The sequence below is a fragment of the Amaranthus tricolor genome, chromosome 6 (assembly GCF_026212465.1).
Source record: "Amaranthus tricolor cultivar Red isolate AtriRed21 chromosome 6, ASM2621246v1, whole genome shotgun sequence".
NCBI lineage: Eukaryota > Viridiplantae > Streptophyta > Magnoliopsida > Caryophyllales > Amaranthaceae > Amaranthus > Amaranthus tricolor.
The window spans coordinates 21,265,373-21,293,231 of NC_080052.1; the positions used below are offsets into that span (position 1 = coordinate 21,265,373).

Below are 27,859 nucleotides of genomic sequence, written 5' to 3' on the forward strand. Positions count from 1 at the left end.
TAAACAAATTTGTTCTCGTATTCCCATTTCTATTTCAAAAAACTCAGTTTGTAATTGCCATTCATGCAATATCAATAAAATGAATCGTTCGCCATTTGCTAAATCAACTATTAATTTCACTGCTCCTCTACAATATATTTACACTGACTTGTGGACTTCACTTATTCCCTCGTTTGATGGATGTAAATACTATATAATTTTTGTAGATCATTTTACGAAATATATTTGGTTTTATCCTCTCAAATGCAAATCTGATACTAAGGAATGTTTTATTCGTTTTAAGGCTCTAGTGAAAAAGCATTTTAACTTTCCTATTCTTCACATATTTCTCACAATGCAGGAATTTCTTGGCTTACCACTCCCCCTCACACACTACAGCATAATGGTTGCTCAGAGAGACGTCATAGACATATTGTGGAAACTAGACTATCTTTACTCACTCATTCTTCTGCCTATCACTTATTGGACTCTTTTGTTTTCCACAACCGTTTACTTAATTAATCGCATGCCCACTCCTATCATCCAAAATAATACCTCCAACCCCCCCTTACTCCAAACTATTTGGCAAAGACTCAAATTACTCTAAACTAAAATTGGGTGTTTATGTTATCCTTGGTTGAAACTGTATGTTAAACATAAGTTGGATCCTAAATCCATTGCGTGTGCTTTTGTGGGTTATTCCTCGTCTCAAAGTGCTTACTACAGCTTAGATATTGCATCTCAAAAATATATGTTTCTAGACATGTTAAATTTGTTGAAAATAAATATTCTTTTTCTCATAGTGCTCCGTCATCTGCACTACCGTCTGTTCATGATTGGTGTCCTCTTGATCTTGTTATACTTTCACAACAATCCCTTGGTCATGAGACTCATGTGCTATCCAACACCTCTGCTTCTCCACCTCTATCCTTGCAAGACAGTTCCGGGTATACCTCCACCGCTGACTTGCCCTTGGTCCCATCTTCGAATATAACTGTAACAGGAGCGGCAATCTCGATATATAAGTAACATTTAATAATAATAATATTTAATACAAGAATATTGCGAAAGTCTCAAAATGCCGAACTTTTAAAAACTTTAAATCATAAAAACTAAAACTGTTTAAAACAAAAGTAAATATTACATCTGATAAGAAATATTTTTTGCTAAAAATGAAAAAAAATACATCATCATCAAGTCATCAATAAAGATACGAAAAGCAGCTAAGTTCTCGATAAATAGTAATTATTGCAGCCTGGATCGGAACCTGAACTAAATCCTGCAAAGTGTTGTCATCCATGATACAGATAACAGCCGATTGAATCGGTCAGCGCTTAACGCCGAGCATAACTTCCTATCCAGCTCAAAATACGAAAATTATACGCTACATTTACAAAATAATAATTTAAGTACGAACTTATAATTAATTAATATCACCGTATACTTTTACCATATTCTTTTTCTGTTCCATACTTTTAAGTCATTAAGATACTATTCTCAATCCTGACAGAAGTACGTTACTGCCACTTATACAATTCGATAATCTTAACACTTAAGTAAGTTCGTTTGGTTAATACTCATAACCGTACCATGCATCATAGCATCAACACTAATCAAGTTTATCACTGATCAACGAGCACATCAATATAACACCTGATATATGTAAGGGTCTGGTTAGGTGAGGACCGTAGTCCTAAACCCTAACCGTGGTGGGAGTCGTCACCCCTCCAATACAATTTATGCTCGAGCTCTACAGGATAGGTAGATAACCCCCTGTCTTACACCGCATTTTACGTGCCGGCCAACACGAACGCCGGAATTTTACATGTTGGTCCACGGTTCGACATTACCTTACTATCAGGGTCATTCAATCAATATTCATTCACACAAGTACATCACATTTTTATTACTACAATTTGACATTGACTTTGACTTTGATCAACTTAGGTGATAACCTCTTTTATTTAATAAAATTCTAAATCATAACGTAAAATTAACCTTTATGCCTTTACACATTCATTATTAAATTTTTTCACATTAAATTTTATTTATAACTTTATTTTTAATAGCTCGCTAAATTCACACTAATAACTTAATATTCTATCAATAGTCTCCAAATTAGTATTTTCAACAAGTAGCTACTAAATCTATCTCTCTTTAAATAAGTTTCCAAAATCAACATTTTCAACTTACAATTAAAACTTTATTCTCTTCAAAAAACATCAAATATTCTAATTAAAATTCAAGTTAAAATTGCATCATTTGGATAAGTTTCCAAAATTCTACAAGTTCACCAAAAATCAATATTTTAAGATTAGAAAAATAAGTAAACTTATTAGGTTTGCGAAAATCAACATTCTAGTTGTAAAACAAATAAAACTTATAATTTCACAAAAATCAATATTCTAGTTTAAAAAACAAGTCAAACTTATAATTTTCACAAAAGTCAATATCTCTAATTATAAAATAAGTAAAACTTGTAATTTCACAAAATCAATATATCACACATAGTTTGAGCCGCAAGTTTACTAAAAATACTTTGACATTATTTTACATAAATTTTGGTCAAATAGTTAGCAAATACAAATATTTTGTACTAAATAGTGATTAAAAGTTACTTTTATTATGAAATCTCATGTATTCAAGAAAACTACTTCAATATTTAATTACTTATAAAAATTTCTCAAAAATATCTTTTTAAATTATTATCTTATTATTATCACAATAATAGTTGTAATAATTTAAAATAGTAAATCAAACTCTTTTTTTTTTGTTATATGATAGTGGTCGAATGACCTATGAGTGTTTTGGGCCCTTTTCACATAAAAAGAACGACTTAATTTAATTTATCATACTAAATCCTAGATTTAAATAATTAACATAACCACTTACAAAAGTAAAAATTTCACGCAATAACATAGAAATTTACTATAACTTTAAGGATAAACTTAAATCTCAAAATAAAGTATAATAACAATATTCTTAATATAATCATACTTAGTAAAATACGTTCATAAAATAACTTACTACCTTATAAACTAGTTTGAAGGCTAACATAAACATATTAATAAAAATTCTAACATAAAAAAAATATAACATTCCTAATGTAACACTTAACTCATAAACATACTAGCACTAGTTTATAACATAAATCATATTTAATATCAATAGAATATAATTTTGCACCCAACTTCCTAAACTTGTTCAAAGATTATTAAATTAACATACTAAAAATACTTTTAGCATACACATACTTAATATAATCTTGATCATAATTTCATTAAACTAACTTCCTACTAAAACATATCTAACATATTTCATACGTAGCATATTATAAAGTAAATATAATGTAAAATTCAACAAAAAGGGTAGGGTAAGAAGTTATACCATACTAACACCAAGGATTAGTACTAAGTACTAATTAGGAAAATAATAAGAAATAAGACCCTTCAAGATAGATAATAATGCTTCAAAGATAATTAATCAAAACTCCCAAATTAATGACGATCTTTTAAGCTCCCAAAAAATAATTAAATTCAAACTCCAAAAATAATAATACATTAAGTGCCGAAAGTAATAACCCAATAATGTGCCATAATGATGATGATTTAGCTAAATAAAGAGTGTTCTAAGCTTCATCTTCTTGAATTTCTTCAAGATTTAAATGAAGTGAAAATATAAGAAAGAATGTTAGAAAGATTTGATGATGGCGGTGTAAGTGACCCCATGGCTAAAGGGGTATTTATAATGGGTTTGGGAAACTTTGTAGTTCATTAAATTGTATGAAAAAGTATTTTAGGAGTGTATAAGAAGGTTAACTTGTGTAAGTGATTTAGAGTGTGTAAGTAAATATGCAAGAGTTAGAGTGTGTAAGTGAATATGTATGAGTTTGGAGTGTAGAGGAAGGTTAGCTTGTGTAAGGACATTGTGATAACTTGTGTAAGTGATGAACATCATGGGTTACTATAGAAAGGATTTTGGTTCATCAAATTATTTTTTCTAGTATGTACAAGTAAATATACTTTAAAATAATGGGTAAATTGATAATGAAAATATGTAGTTTACTTAGAAAATTTTGCTTAAAGTTAATAATAAAAAAACGACTCATTTTTATATATAAAATAATTAAAAATCAAATTTATAAGGTTAAAATAATAAGTAGTAATGTTAGTTTAAGGAAGAAAGTTAAAACATAACGTTTTACAAAACCGTGGATATAATAATAAAATTTTACTTTTCATACTATAAAATAATAAAATAATATTTTAGTGCTTATAAAAAGATTTTAAACAAAATAATATTTTTTTTTAAGTTTAATATTTGAAAGAAATTACATAATCGGAAAAGGTTTAGAAATTAAAGATGGTTTGAAGTGGATAACCAAAGGATTAAAGATTTGAATTGAAAATTCGGAATAATTAATCGGAAGATTATGATTAAGAATTTTGAGTCTGTTACAATGACTAGCAATCCTCCTTCCACTACACAACAAGTTTCCACCCGGATGACCACTCGTCTTCAAAACAATATCGGGAAACCTATCAAGAAACTGTACCTAATGGCTCAATTAACGTCTCAAGAAACTGAACCAAGAACTATAACTCAGACTCTTAAAGATCCACGATGGAGACATGCCATGGATTGTTTGTTCAAAGCATTATTAAAAAACAATACATGGGAGTTGGCTCCTCCTGATTCTGCTCAAAATGTTGTTGGAACCAAGTGGATTTATAGAATCAAACGTGATTCCACTGGTGTCATCACTCAGTATAAAGCAAGGCTTGTGGCCAAAGGTTTTCATCAACTTGAGGGTATTGACTACACTGAAACCTATGGTCCTGTTATATCACTCTTGCTATTACTAGTGGTTGGAAATTATGACAGTTAGATATTAACAATGCCTTTCTGCAAGGTCAAATCCATGATGATGTTTTTGTGCAACAACCTCCACGTTACTCCGATGCTACTAATCCTCACTATGTCTGTAAGTTAAACAAAGCCCTTTATGGGCTCAAACAGGCACCTTGTGCTTAGTTTAAGCAACTATGTTCTTTTTTGTTAACCTTAGGTTTCAAAAATTCCAAATCTGACTCTTCATTGTTTGTCTATTTGTTGCATAATATTCGTCTATATGTCTTAATTATAACTGCAAGTGATGACAATGCTCTTGAAAAATTCATCACAGCTCTTGCTGCTCAGTTTTCTTTAAAGGATTTAGGTGATCTTTCTTGTTTTTTGGGCGTGAAAGTTCTTCGTAATCATCAAGGCTTGGTTCTCAATCAACGACAGTACATTCTGGATATTTCGACCAAAGCAAATATGCATGAAGCAAAGTCAGTTCCTACTCCTTTAACAGTTGATCCACCAATCACAAAGGAGGCCATACCTTATTCTAATCCTACGGAGTATCGAGGCTTAATTGGGAGCCTTCAATATCTTGGTCTAACACGTCCGGATATAGCATTTGCTGTCAATAAATTAGCTCAATATATGCAGTCCCCTACAGATGATCACTAGAGTGCCTTAAAATGCTTACTGCGGTATCTTGTTGGCACCATAAACTACGGCTTGGTTCTTTGGCACAATTAACCTTTGTCTCTACATGCCTTTTCCGATGCAAATTGCGCACATGATAAAGATGATTAAATCTCCACTTCCGTGCATTGTGTACCTTGGCTCAAATCCTATCTCATGGTCCTCTTGTAAGTACCGAACCCGCTACAGAAGTAGAATATTGAGCTGTTGCCTCTACTACTGCTGAACTATTATGGCTCCAAAATCTATTCTCTAAGTTACATTTACAGCCTCTAACAAAGCTTGTGGTATACTATGATAACTTAGGCACCACACATGTATGTGCTAATTCGGTTTTCTACTCCAAAATGAAACATTTGGCCTTGGATTATCACTTTGTCCGTGAGAATGTTTAATGTGGTAATATTCTTGTTTCCTATATATCCACACATGACCAGGTTGCTGATGTTCTTACAAAACCGCTACCACATCACTCTTTTTAGAAATTGATAAGCAAAATTGGTCTTGCAAGCCACAAGCCTATTTTGAGGGGGTGTTAAAACATTATAACCGAATTCTGTTATTTCAGTTGTGGTGTTGTTTTAGAATCTGTTTTCCTTCCTCTTATATTTGTATATATATAGCTGCTTCCCTTTTGTAATACTCGAGCTTTCAATTCATTCTCTTATTCTCTTATAAATAGTACTATTAGTTTAAATTATAGTGTTGACGGAAAAAAAATACGTGAGATCTACCCTTTCTAATAGAACTTTTAGAGCTTGAATAGTTAATTTATACCAATTGTTCCCTCCCTTCTACTCAAATTATATTTTTGGTTATGTCACTCATTTTGTATCGTCTTTTTATTTGAGAACGAATTCAACTAACCGATTTTATTTAAATCTACACATTTAAATATTTTTTTAGTATTATCCACACAATTATTCATTTTCTGATCTCTTCTTTCAAATATAATACTTCTATCACATTTTCACAATTTTTCTCTTTAATTGAATCTCATTGGGATAGAAGAAGTACTTGTTGCTAATTAAACAGGAAATTAATTAAGAATTAAGAATGATAACCTTCAATCATGCATGCGTTAGGATAAATGGAAAATTAGAAGACAAGAATGGGTGTGATCAACACAACCGTCCTTTAAAAGTATGGATAAATTAATTAAAACCATAATTAAGCTTTGTTCACTTTATGAAAGGAAAGGCCTTTGATTACAGCATTGAAGAAGGGACATGGAAGTTGCTTAATTAATGGAGTAATGATTACATACAATAGTGAAGAACAAAGCTTACTATGAATTGTATTAGGTTAGGCGTGTTTAGGGGCGCAAGAGCGACCACTTGTGCATAACAATTCAATTCACAACAACCAATGAACCAACACAACTATAAACTCAAAAAAACAATACCGACCAAATGCTGTGCAATGCGACGCTTCAAGAGGTAGTAGCTGCTTCGTGTGGCGTGACTAAGCGTCTCAAGGAGCGACGCCTCTGTTTCGTAATGATAATTTTGTTGAATTAAAGTTTTGATACATAAATCTTTGTGTTCTAATGTATCTGGGTATCTATTCGTATTATAATTGACTAAGTATAATTTACAATGAAAAAGTTATAAGACGCGTGTACTTGGAATATTACTCTAAAAATACGAAATTTTATGAAAATTCAAATGAAAAAATTGTCAATTTAACATACATTTCTTGTTTTTTATTTATACTTGAATATATAAAGATTATTATATAGTCAGGTCCAGCCCTAGGAGTAGGCAAGGAGTGCCATTGCCTACCGCCCAACAAATAAAGAGGTCCAAATATATATATATATATATATATATATATACCATCTTTATATGAGAACCGTGAGAATTATAAAAAGGTGTTACTTTTTATATAAAAAAGTGTTATTTTTCAGGAAAAACGCTTTACTTTGCATTTATATTTTTTTCTGAAAGTTATACTTTTTTGGTAAAAAATACCATATATTTTTAAAAACAAAAGTAATGCATTTTTTGTGCAAAAGTAACACATTTCTGTAAAAAGGTAATACATTTTTTAATTCTTACGGTTCTTATATAAGCTTGGGTTTCACTAGAACTTGACTATATATATATATATATATATATATATATATATATATATATATATATATATATATATATATATGTATATATATATATATATATATGTATATATATATATATATGTATATATATATATATATGTATATATATATATATATGTATATATATATATATATGTATATATATGTATATATATGTATATATGTATATATATGTATATATGTATATATATATTAAAAATATAGTTACGACTTCTCAAATAAAGAGGTCCGAATCAAAATGACTATTTTATTAAAATGTCTGAGCCCACGAAAATGAGTCTCTTAGTTGAGTCTCGCAAGAAAATAAATCGAGATAAAAAATAAATAAATAAATAAACATAATAATAATAATAATAATAATAATAATAATAATAATAATAATAATAATAATAATAGCAATAACGAGTATAAAACCCGGGAAAACCCTAAATGCTCAAGCAAGAGCCGTCACTCTCCTTCTTTCTCCCTTCTCCTCTGCGCCTCTCTCGTTCCCCAAGCAGCTGCCGCCTTCTCCTTCCCCACCAGTAAGCAGCTGCCGCCTACGTGACCACCAGCAAGCAGCCGCCCTCGCCTCTCCTTGCAAGCAGCAGCAAGGGCTGCGTTTTCCCTTCCAAACAGCAGCGGCCAACAGCTAGGCCACCACCCTCTGTGCAGCTGCTGCAGCCGCGACTGCCATCTGCTCCTCCCCCTTCTGCCGTGAAGGCTGCCGCCACCAACAGTCATGGCCCAGCCGCGTGGGTCCTTCACAACCATCTAGTCTTCATCCCTTTTGCTAGTCCCATCTTTGTGAGCCATCTCTTCTCTTTTCTCCAATTAATTTCTAGTTTTATTTGAAGTTTTATTGAAGTTTTATGAAGTTTATGAGTGAGGTGTTGATTTTTGTGTTATTTTCATTGAATCTTTTTGTGGGTAAGAATTTGATTGATGAATTAAACATGTTTATGACTTAGGGTTTGAAGTGTGATTGAAATTATGGGTTGTGTGTTGGTTTTTGTTTTAGTTTCTTCGAATCTTAGTATGTGTAGTGATTAAATATGTTATCTTTGAACACGAAACGATTAGGGCTTGGATTTAGAAATGAAATTACTAATAATGTGTGTTTTATACTATATTTTGGTGATGATTGATTAAATAACTTTAAAAGTTGTTTTAAGATTTGGTCGATTGGTTATTATTGTGAATAATTAGTAATGGTGATGATATTAGTGACTACAAAAGTGATTTCGATTGATTATATTGGGAATACTAGTTACTAATTGTTGTGGTTTGATTGTTGTAAATTACAAATACCCTTATTAGGTTGTTATTGAAATTATAGATACATGATATTGGTGAGCCAAAAGCATAATGTCAACTTATCGTAGATGGTTGCTAAAGTTATTTGTCGTGTTGTTTTGATTATAGTTCTTAATAGCCTTGGAGAATGCAACAAATGATATCCCGATATAATAACTCTAAGATTTGCTTTATCGTTATATTAATATTATATTAAAATCGTAAGATTTAGTTGTGATTAGTTATTTTTGGGTAACACAAGCCGATATGCTCAAAATTAGTTAATGCAAAGAAACGATTCACACATACTTCTACTTTAAATTGATGGAAAGACTTATGCTGTGTTGAGTCAATGATTTTGACTTGTATTGAATGAGTTGTGTGCGTGTTAGAGTAATCGAAAACTCACGTTGAATGGGTGATAGCGATTACTTTGGTATTTAGTTTGGTATGGCAAAGTAGTTAAGGGAACTTATTAGTTCTACTCATAACTTGTATAGGTTCCTAGTTCATAAGAGGAAAGTAGAACTTAATTGGGTGATTTTTGTAACTCTTGGTTGTGCAGTGACGCTCACAGGTACGTACATGCAGTAATTAATTATCATACTCGTTGTTTCAAGTATTATCCATATTTCATGATTATATGCATTGCATTAGAATTAAAGAACACCAGAAAGTGAACTATGATAGTGTATAGTCATAATAGTGATATAGGCAAGTAGAACGAAAACATTAGAAGACTATGAGAACAGATTTCTAAATAGTAGAGAACACATCATGGTTGTGTGTGGTATCGAAGTGATTTCCTACTTATTGAGCCTTGATGTATGATTAGTTGGCGTGACTTAACTGGATTATGTCCGGTTGATTTAATAGTCCCCTAGGTGAGGTTCGACGGGACCACCGTACCCCTTGACTGAGGTGTTATCATGCGGGCCTTGCAAACCCCAATATGGTGGCCTATTCACTGGTTTAGTAACCCAGTGTGTTAGTTTTCCCGAAGGTAGGATCCGAGAGGGTCAGCTGGAGGGGGCATGAGCTCATACTTTGCCAATGGGCGCCGGGAGGCCGATAACGCCCTTGGCCGTGTCACTATGCCATGAATAGAGAAAAGATCCACTACCCTTGAATATACTTCGAGAGATTAGTAGTTTGAAAGAGAAAATTATGAGGAAATAGAGGTGTTTAGACAAATGAGTAGACTCGCTATTGTCATACTATATCGTTGTCTATAGTTTTGTTCAATGACTCTAATTGTTATAAGTTCATTAATTACTGACGTGTACGTGTTTGTTGTTGTTGCTCATGACTCTTTATGATGTTCCTGCTATGACACATTTGACTATGGTCATTATGTTGAGCAGCAGGAGGATCATAACTTGGCATGACAGGTATAAGAGCTACTTTTGCTTTACATTGGGTTAAAGAGCAGAGTACAATCGTAACAGTTGTGTATAAATTTTCTAAATGCTTTTAGCTTCTATAAACTTGTAAAGTTTTCTTTTGGGGTTGTAAAATTTCTTTTGTATGGAGCCATGTGACTCCTTGTATGATCCATAGATCCGCTATGTAGTTTTGGATGTACAGCAGGGAGAATAATCCTTTAGTATCCGTCAGATCGATGCGTTGACACTGGAACCACGATTCTCGTTAGAGTTGATGATTTGTGAAGCCGACGATGATTCATTCCGTCGTGACGTATTCTTTTGAAAGGCGTTATAGGCCTTAGATTAGTTTAATCATGTAAATCAATTATAAATATATATATATATATATATATATATATATATATATATATATATATATATATATATATATATATATATATATATATATATATATATATATATTCTCGTCACATCCTCAGTTTTCAGCAGAGATGCTAACAAAATTTCCACTTACTCACCCTTTTAAATTTATCTTTAGCGTTTATTTTAATTATGTTCCCTTTTCTTTTTATGTAACACCCGAATTTCCTCCCTTCCTTCACGACTTCTGGTTTTCGTGTAAGGGGTTGGAAATTCAGGGGTGTTACAGGTGGTATCAGAGCCAGTGGTTCCTACTTTGACGCTCGTATTCTAAAGTCTTTAAGGAATTGTTTGAAGTTAACGTCACGCGTGAGAGCTGGGGTAGATTTAGGATTGATATACGACTTATGTTTTGCGTTGTGGTGATTATTGCATGTACATAAGTAGAATAAGTTAAGTAATTTGATATTAGATTCATAAGTGTAAGTTGCTCATACTTATGACTCCCTTATGAACATGGGTTTGTTTAACAGATGCTAATTACGTTCTCTGCAATATTGAGTGTTACTTAGTGTTAATGAAGCTTTTGGTACAATCTACTAAATTTGTATAATAATGCTCAAATTTTATGTTAATTTGAACCTTGTTTGTATGAAAAGGTTAATGTGTTACGTGATTGGATGCTTGAGAATCTATATATGACAATATTCATTTCTTATATGCGAATTCCGTCCTTTAACTGTTCATTTACGAAATTCCTTAAGATAAGCATAGTACTGTTTAAAGTTGATTATCATAGAGGTAGAAGTACACATGTAGATAAGTTACATCATGAGTTAAATCTCCGACCCCACACTTTCTCGTCTTTTGGCATAGAAGGAGAAATAAACTGATAATCGTGTTGGATGATGCTAACAGGAAATGCCTCCACTATCTAGAAAACGTTTGAGACAATGCTCCTCTAACAAGGCACTACGCGAGCTGGTTATGGAACTGGCTGAGGAAAGGAGGTCCAAGCCAAGTCGGCTATAGAGACAGCTTCCTCTATGAGCAAGAGAATCTCTCAGAATAAATCTCCTACGTACTCAGGGACTGGAGAACCTGCAGCTTTGGAAAGTTGGTTGCGAGAATTTGATAAACTGTTCAACGTAGTTCAATGCCCGGAACACTTGAAGGTAGACCAGGCTGCATTCTACCTCCAAGAAGAGGCAGATTATTGGTGGTCGAATGCAAGAGATAGTATGATGAGTGATCCTGATAATCCGCTAAGTTGGAAGGATTTCAAGACAATGATCCGAGAAAAGTTTTACCCACCACATATCAGGAAGCAGAAGTCTAATGAATTTGCTAGGCTTGAGATGGGGGAGATGTCCGTGGATGAATACTATAAGAAATTCATGGAATATGTCAAATACTGCCCTGATGACGTCCCTACCGAAGAAAAGAAGATGCAACGATTTGAATTGGGATTAGTTAATCAGGTGCAAGTCCACATTGATAGCGACAGATACACCACATTGGATGCAATGTATCAGAGAGCTGCTCAAGTCGGAAGCTTGCTAAAGTTGGACAACGGAAAGGCGCCCGAGATTAGTAGTGGGGCAGCCCCTAGTGGGGAAAAGAGGAAGGAGATTTTTCATCAACAACACAGTTTCCACCACAGCAAGAGACATAAAAGCTTCAATGACCAACACCTCGGTCACGGGAGAAATGGCAAGCCTCAGCTGGGAGGTGCCAGTGATCGGAAGGTGATCAAGGATCGTCATGGCAAGGAGAGAGTCTTCTTTTGATCTAAGTGTCCCAACAATCACCCGGGGAAAGACTGCAGTGGAAACTTGGTGGAGTGCAAATATTGTGGCAAACTGGGACATCGGGAGTATGAGTGTTTCGCAAAGCATGGACAACCAGTTCGACAACATAATGGGCAACAAAGCTTCAGATCGGGTAATTTCAGAAATAACAAGGATGGGAACGACCACAGTGGTAGGAAGCTGAACCACCAGAGGGATTGGAATGGAAACCGCACATCTCAAAGTAGCTTCAAGCCTGGAGGGCTTAATGGGAACAACACCCGGAATGGCAATGGAGGAGCCAGTACGGCGGTAACTCATCCAACTACGGGGAGGTTGACAACTATCAACAGTAAGGAGGCAGAGTCGGCGAGAGATGTGGTGATAGGTACGTTCCTCGTGAATTCTGTACCTGTTAAAGTATTGTTTGATACTGGGGCATCTGATTCTTTTGTGTGCACATCAAAGATCGAGAAGTTAGGATTAAAGAACCCTGAATCCACCTCTAATGTCGTAGCGATTCCATCGGGGGAGTTATTTCAGTGTACTAGGTTATATAGAGGAGTTCCTTTAACCATAGGAGAAGTTGTTTTCCCTAGTAACCTTTATGACCTCGACATGGATGACTTAGACATCATTCTTGAGATGGATTGGTTAGGTCATTTCAAGGCGGAAATTGAGTGCGACAAACAAGAAGTGAGGCTTGTGGGACCTAAGGGAAAAAGGGTAAAGTATAAGAAGGGCACTTCGGGGTTACGGGCTAAAATAGTATCTTCCTTGAGAATGAAGAGATTGTTGAGGCAAGGATTACCTTGTTACTTGTGTCACGTTCGAAGAATAGAGGATGAGGTTGTGGCTCTTGAGACCGTTCCCGTCGTAAACGAGTTTATGGACGTCTTTCCAGACGAAATACCGGGAATGCCACCTATTCGGGACTTTGAATTTACCATAGACTTAGTGCCGGGGGCGGGACCCATATCCAAAGCGCCTTATAGGATGACACCAGCAGAGATGGAAGAATTGAGAAAGCAATTAGAAGAGTTGTTGGAGAAAGGGTACATACGACAAAGTGTTTCGCCCTGGGGGGCACCTGTGTTGTTTGTTCGCAAGAAGGATGGGAGTATGAGACTATGCATAGATTACCGTGAGTTGAACAAGGTTACTGTGAAGAACAAATACCCTCTACCGAGAATTGATGACCTATTTGACCAGCTTAAGGGAGCCGGGATGTTTTCGAAGATTGACTTGAGGTCTGGCTATCATCAATTGAGAATAGCAAAGAGAGATATACCCAAGAAGGCCTTTAGGACTTGCTATGGGCATTTTGAGTTTACAGTGATGCCATTTGGGCTGACAAATGCACCAGCAGCATTCATGTGTCTGATGAATCGGGTATTTAGTGCATGCCTCGATAAGTTCGTCGTGGTCTTTATTGCAGATACTTCGGGAGAATCAACTGTATGCAAAATTTTCTAAGTGTGAGTTTTGGCTTGAAAAAGTATCTTTTCTGGGGCATTTTGTATCCAAGGAGGGAGTTACCGTGGATCCAGCTAAGATTGAGGCGGTGAGGGATTGGCCTACACCGAAAAATATGACCGAGATTCGAAGTTTTCTGGGTTTGGTTGGTTACTATAGAAGATTTGTGAAGGATTTCTCAAAGATTGCCCGACCGATGACCAATTTGATGAAGAAAGACAAGAAATTTGAGTGGACTAAGGATTGTGAGGGAGCCTTCCAAGCATTAAAGGAAAGAATGACTACTGCACCGGTTTTAACCCTTCCAGACAGCACGTCTGAATATCTTGTGTATAGCGATGCCTCGAAAAAAGGGTTAGGGTGTGTGTTGATGCAAGATCAAAAAGTTATTGCTTATGCATCAAGACAACTTAAACCGCATGAAGTCAATTATCCAACTCATGACCTAGAACTAGCAGCCATTGTCTTTGCTCTAAAGATTTGGAGACATTACTTAGATGGAGTGAAGTGCAAAATTTATACTGACCATCAAAGCTTGCGATACTTGTATACACTACAAAATTTGAACATGAGACAACGAAGGTGGCTAGAGTTGATTAACGACTATGACGTGGAGTTTAATTACCATGAGGGTAAGGCCAATTTGGTAGCCGATGCTTTGAGTAGAAAGACTAGTCATTCCTTAGCTTCCTTGACCGTTCCTAGAGAGTTGCAGAGAGACATGGAAGGATTGAATCTCGAGATTGTACAGCATGGGGAGTTAGAGTCCCGATTAGCAGCCTTATCCATACGACCTTTGATTTTTGAGGAAATTTTAACAAATCAAGTGAGTGACTCCTTATTGGAGAAAACGAGAGAGCAGGTTAAAGAAGGGAAAGCTGAAGGATTCACTATATTCGAGGATGGTAGCATTCAATACAAGGGTCGATGGTGCGTACCTTCTACTTGCATAGAGCTCAAGGATAAGATCTTGACATAGGCACATAACACAAAGTACTCTATTCATCCGGGAGGAGATAAAATGTATCAAGACTTGAAACAAACATTTTGGTGGTCTGGAATGAAAAGAGATATTAATGAGTTTGTTTCCAAGTGTTTGACTTGCCAGAAAGTAAAGAGCGAGCATAAGAGGCCCGCAGGTTTACTCCAACCTTTGGATATTCCTGTATGGAAGTGGGATGACATATCCATGGATTTTATTTTGGGTTTACCAAGAACTAGGTCAGGAAATGATACGTTATGGGTGATCGTGGATAGACTCACCAAGAGTGCTAAGTTCATTCCGATGAATAATCAGTGGGACATGGATCAGTTGGCTCGAGCTTACCTTAAGAATGTTGTACGATACCATGGTGTCCCTAGATCTATAGTGTCTAATCGTGATACTAGATACGTGTCGGAATTTTGGGAATCATTTCAGAAAGCTTTGGGTACAGAACTTCTTAGGAGCACATCTTTTCACCTGGCTACTGATGTGTACAAATTTTCTAAATGCTTTTAGCTTCTATAAACTTGTAAAGTTTTCTTTTGGGGTTGTAAAATTTCTTTTGTATGGAGCCATGTGACTCCTTGTATGATCCATAGATCCACTGCATAGTTTTGGATGTACAGCAGGGAGAATACTCCTTTAGTATCCGTCAGATCGATGCGTTGACACTGGAACCACGATTCTCGTTAGAGTTGATGATTTGTGAAGCCAACGATGATTCATTCCGTCGTGACGTATTCTTTTGAAAGGCGTTATAGGCCTTAGATTAGTTTAATCATGTTAATTAATAATAAATATATATATATTCTCATCACATCCTCAGTTTTCAGCAGAGATGCTACCGAAATTTCAACTTACTCACCCTTTTAAATTAATCTTTAGCGTTTATTTTAATTATGTTCTCTTTTCTTTTTATGTAACACCCGAATTTCCTTCCTTCCTTCACGACTTCTGGTTTTCGTGTTCATCTTGGAGTGTTGTTACGATGGTTTACTCCAGACAGCTCTCGTGAGGTAAATAATCTTCCTATGCAATACCTTATTATTCAGTATGCTGTGTGCATCGAGCCAGCTATTTGTTTCAGATGTTATTGCTTTTCTTTTAAATCAAGTATTTGAGGTTACTTGTGTATGGCTTATCCTCCCAGATTGGATTCAAAGGTGATGTAATTCATTTTATTTTTGTTGTTTCTAAATTTCACTCCCAATTGGAATCTTCAGTTTAGTGGAATCTCTGATGCAACTATAGGAATGAATATTAATTGTATAATCTGAGTACGTATTGTCTTTGAGTGATCCACAAAACATAATCTGAAGAATGATTTCCAGAAATCAGCTTAAAATTCTGTGATTTTTGTACTTGGTAATCTCCAATTCCAAATTTCCAATGGTGTTCCAATTTTGTGGGTGTTATTTGTTTTGTCTAACGAAGTAATTTACTTTGTGATTGCCTTCAAATTTGCAATTGTAGAAAAGTTTTCATTCAGCTGAAAGCATGCCTTTAGCGCAATTATTGAGGTGCTCATTCAGATGATTAGATGTTTCGTAAATCAGATTTTGTGTTCAAATTGATTTACTTTAAAAGTGTAACTTTTAAAACAAGTAAAGTGATGCTTTGAATAAAATTAATCATACATAAGGGTAACCAAAATTGTAGCTAATTTAATATTCAAATGCTAATTATAACCTCCAAAATGACGTATTAAACATTTAGAAAATTCTGTAAAATTTCGTCAACTCATGTAATTAGTTTATTGTCTTAAAAAAATCATATTAAAATTTAAGTGATTATTTTAAAGTTATAAGTGATAATGTTCATACTGTAAAAGTAATCATTTAATATTATAACTAGTCACTTTAAGATTAGAAGTTATCACTTTATAATATTATATAAGACGTGATCAATATAATACAGTAAATGACCAATTAAAGGTTATAATTTGTCGTTTTAAGATTTCTCCAAAGTTATAAGTGACCATTTTAAGACTGTAAGTGCACATTGAACCAGCACAAATGCAATTGGCTTATCGTAAAACCGCTTCATATGAAAATTTATGTTAAACATTAAATAAGAAAATTTGAATGAATTAAGCAAAAAAAATTATAAAAAAATCATAAAATAAACAATGTTTGAACTTATTTTCCAAAGTAAGCACTTTTTGCCTAGAGTTGAGGTTTGGATTGTTTGCTGTTAGTAACAGCAAACAAAGACTTTGATTTTTTTAACCAAGTCTTTGTAGTTAACAACGAACAAAGGACACCTGGTTAAATAAGGTTGAACCTTTGTATGTTGTTAGTAACAATTCAAATAAATATTGAACTAAATATATCCATTAATATAATTGAGTTGTTTAGGTCAAATAGTATTATGTTATAATGAAATGTCTTAAATGAAAATTTGTGACATTTTTTAGAGGAAAATTCATCCGTGGCCACCCAATTATAAAGTGAGGCGCAAAATTTATTTGATTTTTGATTTCAGTGTATTGTCTTCTTCAATGCTTCAGCAGCAATCCATTACTCTCTGCTCACTACCTTCAACCATCAACAAGAATGTTTCTTCATTCTCCTCTGGAACCTTCTTTTCTTCTTTAGGGCTTTCCATGGAGTCCAACAATTTTTCTTATTCGTCTTCTCTTGCTTTCAAGTTTTAGAACAGTAAAAGACGCCACTATTACTCTTGTAAAGCTTCGACTCAACTTCCTAATTCATCCACCAAGTAATTTTTTTTTTCATTCTTTTTTTTAATTATTGATCCTTATTCTTATTGATTTTATGGTTTTTCTTTTTTTTTTTCTTCCGTTTTCTATTTAAATTTTCATTTGGGACAAATTCCTATTGGTTTTTCGTTAATTTTTATTGCTGCCTTCTTATCTGCTATTTTTTAATTGGGTTGGAATTGTGTTGGAATTGGGCCAATTTTAATTTCAATTTTTTAGCTTACCCAAACAATGGAATTGGGCTAATTCCATCAATTCAAATGAAATGGCTCAATCCAAATAAACCCTAAATGAAAATTCATCCTTATAGTAGCCACCCAATTATAAAGTGAGGCACAAAATTTATTCGATTTCTGATTTCAGTGTATTGTCTTCTTTAATGCTTCAGCAGCAATCCGTTACTCTCTGCTCACTACTTTCAACCATCAACAAGAATGTACCTTCATTCTCCTCTAGAACCTTCTTTTCTTCATTAGGGCTTACCATGGAGTTCAACAATTTTTCTTATTCGTCTTCTCTTGCTTTCAAGTTTCAGAACAGTAAAAGACGCCATTATTACTCTTGTAAAGCTTCGACTCAACTTCCTAATTCATCCACCAAGTAATTTTTTTTTCATTTTTTTTTTAAATATTGATCCTTATTCTTATTGATTTTATGGTTTTTTTTTTCTTCCGTTTTCTATTTAACTTTTCATTTGTGTCAAATTGTTTTTCGTTAATTTTTATTGCTGCCTTCTTATCTGCTATTTTTTAATTAGGTTGGAATTGTGTTGGCATTGGGCCAATTTCAATTTCAATTTTTTAGCTTACCCAAACAATGGAATTGGGCCAATTCCATCAATTCAAATGAAATGGCCTAATCCAAACAAACCCTAAATAAAAATTCATGCTTATAGTGGCCACCTAATTATAAAGTGAGGCGCAAAATTTATTCGATTTCTGATTTCAGTGTATTATCTTCTTCAATGTTTCAGCAGCAATCCGTTACTCTCTGCTCACTACTTTCAACCATCAACAAGAATGTTCCTTCATTCTCCTCTTGAACCTTCTTTTCTTCTTTATGGCTTTCCATGGAGTCCAACAATTTTTCTTATTCGTCTTCTCTTGCTTTCAAATTTCAGAACAGTAAAAGACGCCATTATTACTCTTGTAAAGCTTCGACTCAATTTCCTAATTCATCCACCAAGTAATTTTTTTTTTCATTCTTTTTTAAAATATTGATCCTTATTCTTATTGATTTTATGGTTTTTTCTTTTTTTTTTCTTCTGTTTTCTATTTAACTTTTCATTTGGGACAAATTCTATTGGTTTTTCGTTAATTTTTATTGTTGCCTTCTTATATGCTATTTTTTAATTGTGTTGGAATAGTGTTGGAATTGGGCCAAATCCAATTTCAATTTTTTAGCTTACCCAAACAATGGAATTGGGCCAATTCCATCAATTCAAATGAAATGGCCCAATCCAAACAAACCCTAAATGAAAATTCATCTTTATAGTGTCACCCAATTATAAAGTGAGGTGCAAAATTTATTCAATTTTTGATTTCAGTGTATTGTCTTATTCAATGCTTCAGCAGCAATCCGTTACTCTCTGCTCACTACCTTCAACCATCAACAAAAATGTTCCTTCATCCTCCTTTGGAACTTTCTTTTCTTCTTTAGGGCTTTCCATGGAGTCCAACAATTTTTCTTATTCGTCTTCTCTTGGTTTCAAATTTCAGAATAGTAAAAGACGCCATTGTTACTCTTGTAAAGGTTCGACTCAACTTCCTAATTCATCCGCCAAGTAATTTTTTTTTCATTCTTTTTTTTAATTAATGATCCTTATTCTTATTGATTTTATGGTTTTTTCTTTTTTTTTTCTTCCGTTTTCTATTTAACTTTTCATTTGGGACAAATTCATATTGGTTTTTCGTTAATTTTTATTGCTGCCTTCTCATCAGCTATTTTTTAAGTGGGTTGGAATTGTGTTGGAATTGGGCCAATTTCAATTTCAATTTTTTAGCTTACCCAAACAATGGAATTGGGCCAATTCCATCAATTCAAATGAAATGGCCCAATCCAAAAAAACCGTAAATGAAAATTTGTGTCATTTTTTAGAGGAAAATTCATCCTTATAGTGGCCACCCAATTATAAAGTGAGGCGCAAAATTTATTCGATTTCTGATTTCAGTGTATTGTCTTCTTTAATGCTTCAGCAACAATCCGATCTTTCTGCTCACTACCTTCAACCATCAACAAGAATGTTCCTTTATTTTTTCTCTGGAACCTTATTTTCTTCTTTAGGGCTTTCCTTGGAGTCCAACAATTTTTCTTATTCGTCTTCTCTTGTTTTCAAGTTTCAGAACAGTAAAAGACTCCATTATTACTCTTGTAAAGCTTCGACTCAACTTCCTAATTTATCCACCAAGTAATTTTTTTTTCATTCTTTTTTTTTAATTATTGATCCTTATTCTTATTGATTTTATGGTTTTTTCTTTTTTTTCTTCCGTTTTCTATTTAACTTTTCATTTGGGACAAATTCCTATTGGTTTTTCGTTAATTTTTATTGTTGCCTGCTATTTTTTAATTGGGTTGGAATTGTGTTGGAATTGGGCCAATTTCAATTTCAATTTTTTAGCTTACCTAAACAATGGAATTGGGCCAATTCCATCAATTCAAATGAAATGACCCAATCCAAACAAACCCTAAATGAAAATTCATTCTTATAGTGGCCACCCAATTATAAAGTGAGGCGCAAAATTTTTTCGATTTCTGATTTAAGTGTATTGTTTTCTTTAATGCTTCAGCAACAATTCGATCTTTCTGCTCACTACCTTCAACCATCAACAAGAATGTTCCTTTATTCTCCTCTGGAACCTTCTTTTCTTCTTTAAGGCTTTCCATGGAGTCCAACAATTTTTCTTATTCGTCTTCTCTTGCTTTCAAGTTTCAGAACAGTAAAAGACGCCATTATTACTCTTGTAAAGATTCAACTCAACTTCCTAATTCATCCACCAAGTAAATTTTTTTTCATTCTTTTTTTTAATTAATGAACCTTATTCTTATTGATTTTATGGTTTTTTCTTTTTTTTCTTCCGTTTTCTATTTAACTTTTCATTTGGGACAAATTCCTATTGGTTTTTCGTTAATTTTTATTGCTGCCTTCTTATCTGCTATTTTTTAATTGGGTTGGAATTGTGTTGGAATTGGACCAATTTCAATTTCAATTTTTTAGCTTACCCAAACCATGGAATTGAGCCAATTCCATCAATTCAAATGAAATGGCCCAATCCAAACAAACCCTAAATGAAAATTTGTGACATTTTTTAGAGGAAAATTCATCCTTATAGTGGCCACCCAATTATAAAGTGAGGCGCAAAATTTATTCAATTTTTGATTTCAGTGTATTGTCTTCTTCAATGCTTCAGCTGCAATTCGTTACTCTCTGCTCACTACCTTCAACCATCAACAAGAATGTTCTTTTATTCTCCTCTGGAACCTTCTTTTCTTTTTTAGGGCTTTCCATGGAGTCCAACAATTTTTCTTATTCGTCTTCTCTTGCTTTCAAGTTTCAGAACAGTAAAAGAAGCCATTATTACTCTTGTAAAGCTTCGACTCAACTTCCTAATTCATCCAAGTATTTTTTTTTCATTTTTTTTTAATTATTGATCCTTATTTTAATTGATTTTATGGTTTTTTCTTTTTTTTTTCTTCCGTTTTCTATTTAACTTTTCATTTGGGACAAATCCCTATTGGTTTTTCAATTAATTTTTATTGTTGCCTTACTATTTTTTTTATCATGCATCATTCACCTGGTTAAAATCGTTCTTATGATTTTTAGGGGGGATTCTTGAATTTATTTTGTTTGGTTAGGTTAATTATCTCAATAGTTTCTCACCAAAGAGTAGGGTTTCTTGTATCTTTGTTTTGTTTCTCCAGGAATGAGGAAGAGAAATTACCTGTTCATGTTCATGGTGTATCTGAAAAGATTGTTGGTGTTTTGGGTGGTGGGCAGCTTGGCCGTATGTTATGTCAAGCTGCATCAGAAATGGCAATTAAAGTTGCTATTTTAGATCCTTCGGAGAACTGCCCTGCTAGTTCTTTATCACATTATCATATGGTTGGGAGTTTTGATGATAGTGCCACTGTTGAGGAATTTGCAAAGAGGTTGGTTTTATCTTTTAGTGTTCTTATCGCACTCCCCCTCTTTATGCAGTTTACTTTCCATCTTTAATGGCCTATATGTCTTTGTATTGGTTAGATGTGATGTTTTGACTGTGGAGATTGAGCATGTTGATGTTGCTACACTTGATAAGCTTGAACGGCAAGGAGTTGAATGCAAGGAGTTTACTATTAGGATAATTCAGGTATTGTATTTTATGTTTAGCATAAGCTTATTCTATTTGTGTTAATTAGATTTTGGATTATTGAAGTTCAAATTGGCATTTGTTTATTCGATTTTTTTCGACTGGAACTACAAATTCTGGGTTTTATGAGAGCTACACTGAATAATCATTAGGGGTTAGCAAAAGACAGACAGTAATTAGATTTAATGAAAACAATGGTAAGAATACCAATAAAGAAAAACAAATGATAGCTATGGGAACTGAGATCAACTTAAGGCATTAGAATTCACATCAGTTTATGGAAGTTTTTTGTTTTTATTTTTTAAAATGATGTCAAATAGCTATTGTTATTCCTTGATGAATCTGTCAAACCTTATTCATATTTGAATCGGTCTCCTAGATTTTCAGATTAGTGGCGTTCGCTATACCTAGAGTTTGTTGATTCTATACTAGGCCATCATGCTTCTATTGCATGATCTTTAGGGTTCCAATAATAATTAACAAGCTGCTAGCTCAATAGATTTCAAGCTCATCATTACAGAAAACCATATACATCTTAAAGAACATCAAAACAAATTAGAATCTGTCAATTCAGATGATAATTAACTTAGTTTTATAGCAATTAGTCAATCAAAAATAAACTCAATTAATTATTTTTATCTCTTACTGCTTTATTGTCATTTCTGAAGGTGTTAAGTAATAAAATGATCCTTGTTGTCTTCCAGCTAGTTTAATATGACTTCAGTTACTAATAACCAGTTCAGATCTGTGAGCTGTTGAGTTGGTAATTGGCAATGTTTGCTAGACTATTGATGGTTAACTTTCATTAATATTTATGTCGGTTTCTTTTGTTGGCACCAATACTCCATTTTTTTTAGTAATTACTAAAAATAGTTTACATTAAAATAGACTAGTCCCTAGCTATTATCTTTTCCTCCAGTGAGAAGTATAGATGTTGATTCAAAGGTGTGAGATGCGGCTGCTTTGTTTTGAAGCATAATGCTTAGTTGTAAGGATTAAAGTATTCCACTATGTTGGCGAAGGTTTGTGATTGTGGACTATGTGAAGAATGAAGACATGTCGATTATAAAAGGATGTAGAGCACTATGTGAAGAATGAAGACATGTCGATTATGCAGTTTACTTTCCATCTTTAATGGCCTATATGTCTTTTTATTGGTTAGATGTGATGTTTTGACTGTGGAGATTGAGCATGTTGATGTTGCTACACTTGATAAGCTTGAACGACAAGGAGTTGAATGCCAACCCAAAGCTTCTACTATCAGGATAATTCAGGTGACACACAGAACATCACTAAACTACCAAACGCATTCTGAATGTTATCGATTAGTGCTTCAACTCTTTAATGATGACTCTTCATAAACAACCATAGAGTCAGGTAGAAATTCAACAGTCCAGAGCTAGATACTGAACATACCAGTGACTGCTGAAGGAATATCTTCGTCAGACTTAGCAACAGCATTGCCACGCCCATCATAGGCAAGCCTTTTGCTTTTGATCATCAATGGATAACCATACAACTCTCCAGCCCTCTTAGCACTTTCAAAATTATGTATCTGAAATGGATATATTTCAACATGATCTGGAAGGAAACAACAAAAGGGGCTTCCAGAAATGTAGAATGACTGATCAATCAAAAAATAATGCATACCTCCCTAAACTCGGGCAAAGGGATCCCACTTTTGAAAAAGTGCAACTTCTGGAGATATTTATCCTGCATTATGTACAATACAGATAAATAGTTACTACCAAAAATCTCACTTCTAATTTAGAACTTAAAAATGAACCAGAAAGTGCCCCTGTGATAGTGCTCTACATCCTTTTATAATCGACATGTCTTCATTCTTCACATAGTCCACAATCACAAACCTTCGCCAACATAGTGGAATACTTTAATCCTTACAACTAATCATTATGCTTCAAAACAAAGCTGCCGCATCTCACACCTTTGAATCAACATCTATACTTCTCACTGGAGGAAAAGATAATAGCTAGGGACTAGTCTATTTTAATGTAAACTATTTTTAGTAATTACTAAAAAAAATGTAGTATTGGTGCCAACAAAACTAACCGACATAAATATTAATGAAAGTTAACCATCAATAGTCTAGCAAACATTGCCAATTACCAACTCAACAGCTCACAGATTTGAACTGGTTATTTGGGTTATTTGAGTTCTAGTATCAAATTGAGTATTTGATATTCTGAAATTTCAGTTCATAAATGAACTTTCTGTTTGGCTATTTTGGGGATGGTTCTGATTGTTTTTGGGTTCTTATGTCTTCTTAAGAATTGTAGAACTTTAAGTCGCGGTCGTGTGGGCACTTGAATCACCCCGAGATGAGTTCGTATGAGGAAGTTATGTCCAAAATACTAGTAGACTGTCATAAAGATCGACAATGAGGTTCCGTTTTGTTCTGTCCGAATTGTGTTGCTGTTTTTGAAATAGTTAAAGTCGTTTTGGGATTTTGGTGTCTTCATGAGATTTGTAGAACTTCGAGTCGCGATCACGTGGACACTTGAATCGCTCCAAAATGAGTTTATATGAGAGAGTTATGTTCAAAGTAGTGAAATACTAGCAGGCTGTCTTGAAAATCCATAATGAACCTTCTGTTTTGGCTATTTTGGAATCGTTCTAATTGTTACTGGGTTTTAGTGTCTTAATAAGAATAGTAGAGCTCTGAGTAATGGTCGCGTAGCCACTTAAATCGTCTGATTTGGTTTCCGTATGAGTGAGTTATGTCTATTTTAGTAATGATATGTCCTGAAATGGTACTAATACGAGATTTATAAAGTGGAACTAGAAGCTATGAAATAAATTGGGTAATTAATTCAAGTGTTGAGGTTGGATTTATTTGGGTTCTCTTTGTGTTCTAATTCATGTGGTATATTGGTGAAATATCAAGTATTTTGATATTCATGATTGAATTAGGAGCTTCTTGCGGAAATCATTAATGGTGGGATGAAATATTGGTTGTGTGGTTGAATAGTTTGATATTCTTGAAGGGATTATCAGATTCTTTGAGGATTTTGAGACTGTACATGTTAAGTTTAATTAAAAATTATAAAGAATGCTGAAGGTGAGTATCTTTACAAAATATGTAAACAAGTTAGAGGGCGATTATAATATTTTGAGGACATGTAGAGTGTTTAAGCTTGGAGTGCACAATCCTTGTATGATTAGAAATGTTAGAATATAATCGATGACTAAGATACGGTCTTAGGAGGAGATACAATAAGGACCTGTTCTCTTCGTCTGATCTGATTGGATCTGATCTGAATTTACTAAGGTCTGATCTGATCTGGTTTGATTCAGTCTGATCTGATCTGAATCTTTCTGATCTGATCTGATCTGATCTGGTCTGATCTGATCTGGTCTGATCTGGTCTGATCTGGTCTGGTCTGATCTAGTCTGATCTGGTCTGGTCTGATTTGAAACTTTCTGATCTGATCAGAATAGTTATAATGATTATTATTATTTATTTTTACTATTATTATTATTATTATTATTATTATTATTATTATTATTATTATTATTATTATTATTATTATTATCATTATCATTATTATTATTATTATTATTATTATTATTATTATTATTATTATTATTATTATTATTATTATTATTATTTATTATTATGTCTTATTAATAATAATAATAATAATAATAATAATAATAATAATAATAATAATAATGATAATGATAATAATAATAATAATAATAATAATAATAATAATAATAATAATAATAATAATAATAATAATAATAATGGTATGGTTTGATCTGATCTGATCTGGTCTGGTCTGGTCTTATCTGATCTGGTCTGGTCTGATCTGGTTTGATCTGGTCTGGTCTGATCTGAATAGTTCTGATCTGATCTGATTCCAAAAAGAATAAGTAATAAGTCAAAAAAATAAGTTGAAGAGAACACCTTCTAAGCTATTTGATCCTAGTTTGTAGTATCGAACGCTTTTTTGTGATGTTATGTTTGTTATGCTTCAGGAGGCGACGTCATCGAGTAACCTTTCTAGTTGATAGCTGCAAATTGATCACGGCTCTTTGAAGCGTCTTGCTGGTGAGTAGTAACAGTCCCTTAAAGGGTCTAGCCAGACTACTTTTTGGTGTAAAACAGTTTTATCAAAGTTCTTTTGAATTGGAAATTGTTGAGACAAATGTTGTTGTGAATGCTTATGCTGATATTATGATATGGTCAATGGATCGGGCTTGCGAGCTGGTCATTGATGGAGTTGAGGAACATTGTTCCCTGCTCCCTGTTTTGAAGCGAATTGTCATTGAAATATTGACTAGCTTCACCCGAGAGTGACATAAGCCTTAGAGCTATAGATGTTCCTCTCAATTAGACTCTCTGTGCGCACATAGATCTAGGGAACTGGTGTTGCTTTTAAACCTATGATTTCAATTACTGTGTTTTGTTGTTTTGGATTGTTACTTCTCATTCCGTTTAATCTGATCCTCTGTTGTTTCCATCTTTTAGCTTGTCTACAGATCGGAACCAGTCGGGAATAATGGATTAGCGGAGGTGAATAGAGTTTCCAAGGATGTTAATTGAGCTGAGTACTTAAGAATTATAGATTTGTATTAGGAATTTTGGATCAATGTGTATTAGATTTGGTTGTGTTGGTTATTTTGGACTTGTAGAGAATTGTATGATTATCTTGTGTATTAGTTAGATGTTGGCTTTGGGATTTAGCTGAGTTAGTCACGTTGAAGAGCTTGTGACCCCTTTGCTTGAGTTTCGGCAGTGTGATTTCAGTTTCTTGGGAAACGAACCCAGTAATGACCCTGCTTACCCAGTCAACGGTAAGTCGGGTTGTTACAGGTATGTCCTGTTGCCTCTTTGGTGGTTGTTCGACTTGCCCATAGAATGCCGAGTAGTTCTTCATCCCAAGTACCTTTGGCTCCTTCTATTTTCTTTTTGATGCCATTCAGAATTTCCTTGTTTGCTGACTCGACTTGGCCGTTGGTTTGAGGTCGAGATACTGAACTGAATCGGATTTGAATGTTGAACCTGTCGCAGTATGCTATTGTGTTTTTGCTGACAAACTGCCTTCCATTGTCTGTAACGATTACACGTGGAATGCCGTATCTTGTTATGATGTTCCGCCATATGAACTGACAGACTTGCTTATCTGTGATGGAGCTGAGGACCTCAGCTTTCACATACTTGGTAAAGTAATCAATGGCCACGATAATGAATTTGCGTTGTCCCTTTGCCGGAGGGAAGGGACCGAGAAGATCTATACCCCATTTATCGAAAGGCAGAACAGCTTGAATGGCTGACAAGTAGTTCGATGGCTTTCTTCCTATCTTTGAATGATATTGGCAAGTGGGACATCGTTTGATCAGTGCTTTCGCGTCACCCCTGAGCGAGGGCCAATAATATCCGCTTCTGAGAACTTTGCCGATGACAATTCGTACACCCTGATGTATTCCGCATCCGCCTTCGTGTATTTCGCGAAGGATGTAGTTTCCTTCTTCAGGAGAAACACACTTTAAAAGGGGATGGGTATATGATTTTTTATAGAGCGTGCCTTCGTGGAGCTCGAACCATCTAGCCTTCTTTTGAAGCGCTTTTGCCTGATTTTCATCTTGGGGGAGCGTCTGATTTTGCAAATATTTGATGTATGGCTCCATCCACGTTTCTGATCTATCAATGGTGTTAACCATGAGGTTGATGTTGGGGTTAGGAAGTACTTCCCAGATAATATCGCGAGCCGTGGATGTTTTAGCTGAGCTGGCGAGTTTTGTCAGGGAATCTGCTTGTGCATTTTAGGATCTTGGAATGTGGACCAATGTGAATTTGTTGAATTTCTTGACAAATTCTCTTACTTGCTGCAAGTACATCTTCATGCTATCATCCTTG

At 34.1% G+C, this 27,859-nt stretch overlaps 1 protein-coding gene across 1 annotated transcript in view; it reads right to left on the reverse strand.

Annotated features, from left to right (window-relative positions):
- Positions 1 to 599: 599 nt before the first annotated feature.
- LOC130815674 (K(+) efflux antiporter 4-like) overlaps positions 600 to 27,859 on the reverse strand; it is a 39,918-nt gene continuing 12,658 nt past the window's right edge. The window contains exons 13-15 of the mRNA XM_057682161.1: positions 23,626 to 23,688; positions 23,392 to 23,530; positions 600 to 973 (exon numbers count right to left, since the gene is read on the reverse strand). Of these exons, the coding sequence (XP_057538144.1) occupies positions 870 to 973; positions 23,392 to 23,530; positions 23,626 to 23,688 (306 nt within the window). The 3' untranslated portion in view covers positions 600 to 869. The remainder of the gene's footprint in view (positions 974 to 23,391; positions 23,531 to 23,625; positions 23,689 to 27,859) is intronic.